At 40.7% G+C, this 10,816-nt stretch overlaps 2 protein-coding genes and 1 long non-coding RNA gene across 4 annotated transcripts in view; 2 read left to right on the forward strand and 1 right to left on the reverse strand.

Annotated features, from left to right (window-relative positions):
• Positions 1-2,633, forward strand: part of LOC117282910 — a 32,702-nt gene extending 30,069 nt beyond the window's left edge. The window contains exon 3 of the long non-coding RNA XR_004513835.1: positions 2,560-2,633. This is a non-coding gene — a long non-coding RNA (uncharacterized LOC117282910). The remainder of the gene's footprint in view (positions 1-2,559) is intronic.
• Positions 1-10,816, reverse strand: part of LOC111871804 (probable glutamate receptor) — a 276,486-nt gene that overhangs the window by 143,269 nt on the left and 122,401 nt on the right. The window lies entirely within an intron of this gene.
• LOC117282907 lies at positions 3,785-9,607 on the forward strand. Its single transcript, XM_033754448.1, has 3 exons — positions 3,785-3,877; positions 5,944-6,079; positions 8,648-9,607. The coding sequence occupies exons 1-3, from the start codon at positions 3,854-3,856 to the stop codon at positions 8,857-8,859; spliced, it is 372 nt and encodes a 123-aa protein (XP_033610339.1). The 5' UTR covers positions 3,785-3,853; the 3' UTR covers positions 8,860-9,607.

The raw sequence follows: 10,816 nt of genomic DNA on the forward strand, positions 1-10,816 counted from the left end.
CGAGTGCAGGGCGATGTATGTGCCTCATGTTTAAATCCGCTGGTGAGTGGGGTGTGGAGGCGGTCATCAGAATAGTGGCTCGCCAAGACCTCCGTAAGAATAATGAATTTATAATGATGGACCATAATTCCTAACCCAAGGCGTGACGTCACTCCAGCGTACGAGTTTAATCTTTCGAGGATAGAGGAACTCATGTGTGAAGAATGTGGCTCAAGTTATGGATCTGTTACGGATAGGTGTATCTGTCATCTGTGCCACAGTAAACACTTTTAAATAAACAAAACACTGCAATAAATCATATTATCAAGTGTATGACTACAGACGGGAGTTGGTTTGTGATTGTGATTATCGAACTCTTACGGTACGTAACTACAAGTAACCATAGCGCTATCGCTAAGTCACACACTGTGCAGTTCACTACAGCAGGCACTAACTCTTCTGTCTGCTGTGTTTTCACCCGTCGTTGTCTGGTAACGGCTTACGACGCCTTAGCTTTCTCAGCTTCCTTGTTCACGACATTCCTGGCCGGCGACTGTCTTCCAACTAACCAAATCCTAGACTTGTCCTGTTTATAACACTTCGGCACACATCCTATAGAATACAAAACTTCCAACAGTTCTTCTATTATTGCGTCACGCAGCTGTCGCACGGACCGTGTAGAGAACACCGATTCCCAGTTAGTCCATTGGCGCATGTTAGGAATCTGTTGCCTAGCAACGGGCGTTGTTCACAGAGTCATTACTTAACACCGGGTCTACATGCTACAATATACAATATCTGTAGTACCGGGGGGTATGAATATATGAGGGGTAGGCCTCCTCGGCCCTTGCACCGCGACCTAAAGTGCTGAGGTAATGTCATATATACTTCACGGCGTTTTCATTTCAAATTCTTTCCATTCATCATTAAATTATCTTCCTATTCGACGGAATGTAACATATATCTTTATAAACGGTCTTTTATTTAACTAAAATAAAAACGTCATATAGGTAAAAGTCATCTGACTGTGGGTTTGAATGGAAGTGTTAGACAGCTAACAAAGAACAGGACGGCGTTGTGGTCCTTCCATCTCACTGGTTTTAATTTGACCTCTACGGAATCTAAAGGCGCGTCCACATTACTCGTGCTCGTGTGACTCGTTATGCTCGCGAGTAATGTGGACGATATGACAAGTCACGAGACAAGCAAATTTTCAATTTTTAATTTAAAAACTATAGCCAATAAATTAAAATACGACTACAGCCTATACACACTACGAGTAAATATACGGATCCTCACGCGCCGAAGCCTGGCGAGCAACTGAAGTAGTGTGGACGAAGATTTACGGGCACAAGTAAAAGCCAGACGAGTCTCCCGACGAACACAAGCCTGGTGAGCACGAGTAATGTGGACGGGCCTTTAGGTTCATTTTGGAACTGTAGTCAGATTTATCCACGGTTCGAGAGTTCTGGAACTTTTACGCGTCTCAAGGCTTCATTTGATGAACATATATAACTTAATATTTTGCTGTTGATATAGGGGGGCTTATGTTTTAATTGGGTATTTTACGTTAATTCCAAGTTTTGTTAAAAATTACTTTACAGTCATTAGATGTTACCTAAGTACGATACATGCTATTCCAACATAATTGCTGGAAATCTGCGAATTTACAAATCAGCATGAAGGTAGAGTAGACAGACTTCACTTGATACAGCTTCTACTGAAGTTTTTTTTATTGCTAGTGAGGTGGGACTAAGTCCCTTGTACTGCGGCCACTTCTGGCCTCTTGTACCAACCCCAGATGATAGGTGAGGGTGATTGTGGAGCAATTGGTGGAATGAAGATTGACAGGGGAAACCGAAGTACTCGGAGAAAACCTGTCCCAGCGCCACTTTGTCCACCACAAATCCCACTTGACCAAATCCGGGATCGAACCCGGGCCGCCGCGATGGGAAGCCAGCGACTAACTGCTTGAGCTATGGCGCGGCCCTCCTTCTGAAGTTACCGTATTTACACATGTATAGGCCGCACATTTTTTGCCAAAAATTCAAGAGGAAAACTGGGGTGCGGCTTATATTCGAAATATTCGAAATCACACTTCATTTAAAAAAATTATATTCATAATTAGTAATACAGGGTGTTCTACTCCTGAAATAATATTCCAAGAAAATTATTTTTTCTATAATTTCTGTCTGAAAATTGNGCGGCCTATAAACGCACGCGGCCTATACATGCGTAAATACGGTACTTTTTTTTTTTTTAGATTTTTGCTAGAAACAAAAAATGTTACTGTGCGCTCCAAGCAAATTTGAAACGTGTAATTTGCGAGTTTAGATTATTCTTGAGACTCAGGCTACAGTATTTAGAACAGTTTGCGACCCCCTGGGGAGTCACGACCTACAGTTTGATAGTCCATGAGTTAGTGTATACAATTCAGGGGTTATGCAAATCCCTCAGGAATATTCTGAGAACTTCGAAAGCCTTTGAGGTTGCAACCATATGCGACAAGTTGTAAATGTGTGATTTTCATGCAAGGTAGCCTTATTAAGCTGTAAGATAATACACTGCTGTCTCTAGCAGGATCTGGATACGAGGGTGGTTCTCGCTGTCCGCTCTCCTGGGCATAACGTGGCTGTTTGGACTCGCCTACATGGAATTCAACCACAGTTTTGTCTACATATTTGTCGTGCTGAACGGTTGCCAGGTACAGTTCTGTTACTGAATATTCAATTCATTAATATTCGAAACAAAGATGGATCAGAAGCAAAGGAGGTCGAATGAGGTGTCTTCTGACTTCGTGCCAACCTCACACGTATATAATGGAGTAGTCACAAACAAAGCTTTTCGAACCAGTTTATGTCTTCATAACAAATCAATTTGACATGGAAAAAATACAACTATCACTTCGATTAAGTAAGATTTGAAGTTTTCGAGGTAAATAAATGTATTTAAATCTTCTCGGGGGTTAAACCGTGTTAATGTTAAGGCTGTAACCACCTGCTTACGCCGGTTCCTCACTCGCTTATTTCTTATACCCTGAACAGGGAGGCGATACGTTCCTCCGAAACGTCGGTTAAAATAATATCTACAGGGCGCCACACCCCAGAAGACGGCATTCTTCATAGTCACCGCCGTGAAAACCTCAAATCTTACAGAGACTAATGTTGACGGAACATGCAGTGCGCATGCGGTAGACAAGAAACGTTTTAATGGATAAATATTAAAGAAAAGGATCAGTCTGGAGATTTTTAGTAGAGGGTAAAAATATTAAAAGCCAGTCAGGGTAGCCGAGCGGTCTAAGGCATGTACTGTCTTCGCTCTCTTGGAAATTGGGATCGTCGGTTCGAATCCCACTCAGGGCATGGATGTGTAGTTTGTGTGTGTGCGTTTTTCTGTGTTTGTGTACAGGTAGAGGCCTTGTGACGAGCTGATCACCCGCCCAAGGAGTCCTACCGAATGTGTAAGATCTAGAAAAACCGAAGTGAACGGAGAAGTTCATGGAGGTAGGCCTAGGGCCACTGGGGCTGTAATGCCAAAAAAAAAAGAAATATTAAAAGGATCACATGGAAATAATTTATGAGAATGTGGATTAGATTCAACAGGCTTAGAACAGACACAGTTGTGGAGCTTTGTAAACACGGTAATGAACGTTGTGGTTATTTAAGAGCATCGAATTTGTTAACCATCCAGCCAATGAGCCAAGAGAACCAACAATTTATGTCGGCCATCTTTATGTCCCCGACACTCCTTAACACTTTGCAACGGTGCTCATTATTGCGTTTGTTTACAGGGCATGTTCATTTTCCTGTTTCGCTGCGTGCTCAGCCAACAAGTCCGCAATTCCGTCGTGTCCAGTGTGAAGAGAGACGGTCTCATGGCGCTTCTGCAAGGACTTGCTGTAAGTTGGTTTAGTTTCTGTAGAAAGTTCCAGATTTCACTGTGTTATGTGGTCGTAAAGTAACGGAGAGGAGTATGTTTCCGCGGTTCTTGACAGCTGTTCTTACATACTTCCAGATTATATACAGTTCTTGAAAACAATTGCACGCATCATAAATAGTTTATTTAGAATCAGCTGTAAGCCTCTCCTTACTGGGAAAAGTTTTGAACACGTGACCCGGTCACTTCGGATTCCTGTTTTGAATTAAAATTTAACTGGTATTAAGATATTACGCAACAGTTCTCATGGTTTGTACAAGGCAGAAAATTACAAAAAAAAAATAAAAAATAAAATTATAAGGTTTTTAGGAACTAATAAATTTGGTAATCGGTTTATGGTGTAACAGAAATTAAAATTTTCCGCAGCTGACAAAGCAGGGAGCAACAGACCGAGGATTTCCCCGTCTTCGACGGTCCTGAAATATTCGTCCACCTCGATGGATTCATATGAACTTCGAAGTACTGAGAATTAAAAAAATTCTAATATTTTTGGGCCATAAATGTCAGTTTCATTTTCATCATCTAATTGTGACAAAGTCGGTCATGGTAGCCGAGCGATCTAATTTATATACTGTCCTCGCTCCTTCGGAAGCCGGGATCGTGTGTTGGAATCTCACAAAAGGCATGGATGTCTGGTATGTGTATGTGTTTATTCTGTGTTTGTGCTGTCCTGTGTTTAGGTAGAGGCCTTGTGACAAGATGATCACTCGTCCAAGATTCCTACCGTCTGTAAAATGATTAAGAAACTGAAAATCAGAGACCAGGGCCCAAGGGGGCTGTAGACCTGGTACAAAAATAATTGTGACGAATTACAATACAGATAGCAGCCAGTTAAATATAATTTATTTTGATACATTTTCTAAGAATGTTTGATTTGTCAGTGGAAGTTAATATCATTCAGCTACAGGGCATATGGCACGCATTCCAGGCTGATGCAATATTTACCTCTCATGAGTGACGGTAAGACAGAAACCCAACCTAAATGGAGCACACCACTGAAGTTAGTGCTCAGTTTATTACAGTGACGCAAAGAGGGGGTTAGTTGTCCATGTACTTAATTAAGCGCTTTACCATGGATATATATGAGAGAGTTTACATATAGCTCCACCATGCTTGATCTCGCTAGTAGATGGAGGTGACTGGATAGCTTCAGTCCCCGACCGTCTTACACAGAGGGAATCGAACTCAGTACCTATTAGATATGGGGCTGGATGGGTCTCAGAGCCGGTGTCGAGTCTGGACGTTGTGGAGAAGTAAAAAAAACATGTCCCTACCGGGAATCGAATCCCGGGATTCCAGCCCGTAGCCCGTCGCTATACCGACTGAGATATTACAGTGACATAACCCACAAAATATTTATACTCGTAATATTATACAGTTACACTAATTATATGAAGAATAAAATTCTTATCATTTTGGTGAGTAATGAATTTGAGCGCAGATCACAGTGGCCTCGTCGACCAAGGCATGAACGGTCTTCGCCCGCTCAAACACTGAGATCGTGAGTTCGAATCACACTCAAAGTATGGATGTCTGTGTACTTTTATTCTGTGTTCGTGTTGTCCTGTGTGCAGGTAGCGGCCTTGCGATGGACTGATCCCCTACCCAAAGTATCCTACCAACTGAGTAAAAGATCAAGAAACTGAAAAACGGTAAAGTCCCATTAAAGGGCTGTAGGGAATTAGAAATAATCTGAGTTCAGCTGGCAAAGAATATCAGCAAGAAGTACTCCCGCCTTCAACCAGAAAGCGTCCAAAGTAGTAGACAACCTATGCGACAGCTCTGCGAAGCTGACGTCATCACATGACCTTCCTAGCTTTCACGTTATGTCGCACTTCCATGAGGAAGGTCATGAACAAGTTCCTCTTTTCGTAGTTCTTGAAATTAACGGTAAACAAGTTTCCGAAATAAGGCAATTGGAAGTCTCAGACCGCATTGGTCTGCCGCACCACACAAGTGAAAGGACAGTCTCAGTGTTAGATAAGGTTTGCTCGCTATCTGCCTGTAAGCATGTCTGTGTCATTTCAGTTGGGACGCTCCTCACGGCGATCTGAGAGCAGTCGCACAACCGCCACTGGACAGGGCGACTCGATTCAAGAGCAGGGCGGCAATCACTCCCTGTGGTGGGTGCTAACCCGATGCGATAAAGAGGCATCCCGCTGGGGTAAGGACTTCTCTGGTGGTCATTAATCAATGACGGAGGGGCTCCCTCTCAGAATTGCATCCCGTACCCCTAAAATGGTTTGATCATTAATTCCTAAGTTATACAATGACACTGTGTCAACTGCAGAGGTTATATTTAGAGGTTTAAGATGAAATACATATATTAATTGTGGATAGGTGAAGTTTTAAAGGGATAATTTTGTCTCTTTGAAGCTGTTATCCTGGCAACTGAATAAAAGTAATGAGAAAGCCCACGAAAATCTTATATCACGTGAGAAGATAACCAGATAAATATACAATATTGTACATAGACAAAATTCCTTATTAATAATGGACATGTCTTTATTTGACTGAAAGCAAATAATGTTCCCTTTACAAGGTAAAACTATCCCTGTAACAGGTCCTGGAGGCCCGTAGGGTTGTGAGACGTTGAAGGTCCGACGTTTTCTAGACAGTCGGCTCACAAATAGTTCGAGGTTATCAACTTTACGCCCTTTATCCCCCTGAAAATTCCTGGTACTTATTTATGTCAGAGGTTGAGTCGACCCCAGGGCCATAGTGCGGCTGGAAGGACGAAGTCAATTGAAAAAAAATTGAGTGGTCTCATTTGGAATCGAAACCGCTACCTTCCGGCTTGTAGTATAGTGCCTCAACCAACTACGCTACGGCGTGATAATAATGTTCCCTTGTACTACTTTACAGTAAGTGTGATTTGGTATTCTCACGGCACTGAATATAAGGGCTAGATCCTTATGTAATTTGTTACTTGGTCCCAACGTTTCGGAGGAACCTTCTCCATCAATCTTCTACCTTAAGAAGGGAGGCAGCAGTTTCGTCTGAAATGTTTGTTATCTACCTACCAACTGGATGGCCTCACATCTCAGAGACAATATTCTTCATCGTTTAGGGTAGTAAATTTATAAAATACAGTCACTACAAATGATTCATTCTATTTAAAAACACTATATTTTCCAAAGTGATACATATACAAAAATAATTGATGAAAAGAACCGCAAACTCACCAAGTTTGCATCGTGATACACCAGTTGGCAGCACAAATTCAGTGCCTCACAAAATGGCGACGAAGCTGGAAAACAGTTTCTGTGTGTTGGAATATGCGAGATATTCGTCTGTTATTGCAGTGCAGCGTGCATTCAGAGCACAGCACAGAAGAGAACCGCAAACTCACCAAATCTGCATCGTGATACACCAGTTGGCAGCACGAATTCAGTGCCTCACAAAATGGCGACGAAGCTGGAAAGGAGTTTCTTTGTGTTGGAATATGCGAGATGTTCGTCTGTTATTGCAGTGCAGCGTGCATTCAGAGGACAGCACAGAAAAGAACCACAAACTCACCAAGTTTGCATCGTGATACACCAGTTGGCAGCACGAATGCAGTGCCTCACAAAATGGCGACGAAGCTGGAAAGGAGTTTCTTTGTGTTGGAATATGCGAGATGTTCGTCTGTTATTGCAGTGCAGCGTGCATTCAGAGCACAGCACAGAAAAGAACCGCCATGTAAACAGAGCATTCTGCGGTGGTATCGGCAGTGTAAGGATACTGGTTGTGTGTGTAAATGGAAATGCACGGGGCGACCAATATATTGTTTTGAAATGGAATGAATCATTTGTAGTAACTCTGTATATTTTCTTATCTTTATGTCTATTTCATCTCCATTTATTTTTGTTTTATTCTGTTTATTGCCTTGTTTGCTATATATTAAGTTATTAATTTAGGGGGTCTTTTAATTGTTATAGCAGGGCTGCACAAATAAGGTGTCCTACACATTATAAAATGCCTTTAATTACAGCCGTATAATCGTACTTAAATGTAAATATAATGCCAAGCTCTACTTCTAATTAAACATTTCAAATTACAGGCTTCAGTCTTGAACATTGCAAATTAGATTTATGGCACTACTCATTTCTCATGGCTGTTCGTAGATTACATTCCTCTTAATGACAGCTGTGAAGAGCTCAGATCTTACAGACATTCTTCCTAATAACAGGATGAATAATTTTCTGTTATTTTATGCAACAGATGAACAACTAAGATTAAACTTATGCTACGAAGAAGTTACTCACAATGCCGTTATGCTTAATCGATATCTGTAATGAATCATTTTCCTGGATATCATACGCTGGTACGATCGATTTTCAATACGAAGCGAAGTTCATAATTACAACCGGTTCCCTTTCAAATACAGTACTAGAGCCTTATTACTAGGCAGATCTGTAGGATATTTTATCTGAATTATTGCTTCTTATATTAATATTTTGTAAGTATAGTTCGGCTGTTATAAATTTTCAATAAAATTGTGGGAAAATTATACAAATGAGTTAGTAGAGAGTTGCTGTATTAAAGACGTAGAAAAGAACTAACCCCTAATTCATTCATAGAAACTTAAGCAATAGGGAGAAGCTTCTCTCACGATAGGCGAAAAGAGGCCGAGGTTAACATCGTGTACCACTGCACGCGTTTGCTAGGTTCTGAGTTTGGAACGTGCCTGTATGCATAACATCTTTGAATACAAAGAACACAGAATAACGCACGTAACTTGTGTTTTCAGGAGCAAGTGACTGTGACAGCCTGGAGCAAAGTGCCATTGCAGTGCCTGACTATAACCAGACCAGAGAAAGAAACGACGGGATGGAGTCAGACAACTGTCAATTCCCAGAGAACAGGTGTCCGACTGGTTTCAGCGGTCTAGACAGGTCACTGAAATCCGTGGCAGTAACTAGATATCCCACAATTGACGAGGAACCCGACCCGGACTGCTAGAAGCCTGCAATCCCCAAGCATAATGCAATTCCCTAGATGTCACTGCACTGACAACATAAGATGACCTATGTAAGTCATTAGGTTCTCTTTACGTAACGCTCTGAATTGCAGGCTCCTTTCATTCCTCTTATTTCCAAATCAAATAAGAAAAGTGACCTATAAAAAAACCTTCAGGTGTTTGTAACATGTTACAGTGCAGGTTATGCATGTAAAATTAGAAAGAAATCATCAATCCGAAATATTTAGAAAGCCTACAATTTTGTTACTTATCTTTGCCATAAAAGTAAAATAATTAATTGCGTTAATTTTGTAAAATAAATAAAATAAATTCTTTTAACTAACGGGTTAGTGCAGCGGGAACACTCTTCAATCGCATTGTGGAAGTGCTCGGTTCAAATCTCAGCCAGAGCACTGACTACCCTGACTGAAATTTGTAATGGTTCTCTTCAACCGCTCTTCGAAAATGCAAGAACAGTAGCTTAATTTGGGCCATATGAAATTTTTTATATTGAAAATAGAGGAACTGTGTTGGAAGAAACTGTGGACCTGTCGTCTGACAGATTACTGATGATGATGATGATGATGAAATCATTACTCGTTAGCGTCCTCTCATTGGATGCTATATACCCTTTCGGCTTCATTATATAAGCCACAAATAAATAAGAAAAAAAACATTTTAGTTTCGTTTCACGTAAGTTTCATTTGCACTACTTTTATTGCCTACCAAAACACCTTACATTTAATTAGTCTGCTTATATTAGGGGAGTTTTAAGCATTAATGAATTATTAATTAATTAATTACGTGGTACGATATATTAACAATATTGTGTTTCCCTGAGAAGCCGAAAACCGACTCTTGTTACGGCAAGACATAAATAAGGAGCGTATTCCTAACGTAGGCCTTGTCATACGACACTCACAGGTCCCATTACAATGACAACTTATGTTCCCAGGAGAATTCTCATGTTGGTAATATGAATTTCTTCTAACACATAATGCGTAACAGTAGCTACATATATTTAGTCCTATATAACCCTACAGCATTCCAATATAAATTTGTGATCTGTAAAACGGTATATGATAATAAATAATCATTATAAATAATGTATGTTCTTCTTATATTACGTTTTCTTTCCGTATCAATATTGTACAACTAAGAAGGAACTCTGTATGTATTGTATTGGAGAATTACGCTCCGTCTTTTCTTGCCTGTACACGTTTTCACCGTCTGTTTTCCCACTACATAATAACATGCATCTATGAAAGCCCACATAGCAGTTTTTCACAATACAGTGGTTAAAGTGAAGACATAGACCTACTTTAGTATACCTAAGTACTGAGAGTACACTGATAATTAGTCACCCGGATATGGGAATAGAGGAAAATCCAGAAAAGTATCTCGGCAAATGAACAATACGTAATATTGATATAATGAATGTATTAGTCTCAGGAACGTTCAGATATATACTAAACAGTCTGTAAGGACCTGGTGTAAAATCTACGTACATTCAGACCACTGAGAAATCCCTGATGAAACTGACCCAGGAAGAGAATATACTTGTGTCCGGTGATATCATTTTTGGGGTTTTGTATAACATTCAAAATTTAGATTGCCATCTCACTTACTTACTTGCGGAGCTGAGCGCTTCTTGAGGAGCCGCCAATTCTGCAGCTACAGCTACTCAAGAACTTCCCAGCATTTTATGGAACCCGAAGGTTCATTATCGTGTTCACAAGAGCCTTCTACTGGTCCGTATCCTGAGCCAGATCAATCAATCCATTCCATCCCATCCTATCTCTCTAAGATCCATTTTAATATTGTCCACCCACCTTCGCCTTTGTCTTCCCTGTGGTCTCTTTCCTTCTGGCTTTCCCACCAATATCCTATAGGCATTCCTTGTCTCCCCAATCGTGTTACATGACCTGCCTATCTCATCCTCCTTTACTTGATCATTCT

The sequence above is a fragment of the Cryptotermes secundus genome, unplaced genomic scaffold, assembly GCF_002891405.2.
Source record: "Cryptotermes secundus unplaced genomic scaffold, Csec_1.0 scaffold428, whole genome shotgun sequence".
In the NCBI taxonomy this organism is placed as follows: Eukaryota; Metazoa; Arthropoda; class Insecta; order Blattodea; family Kalotermitidae; genus Cryptotermes; species Cryptotermes secundus.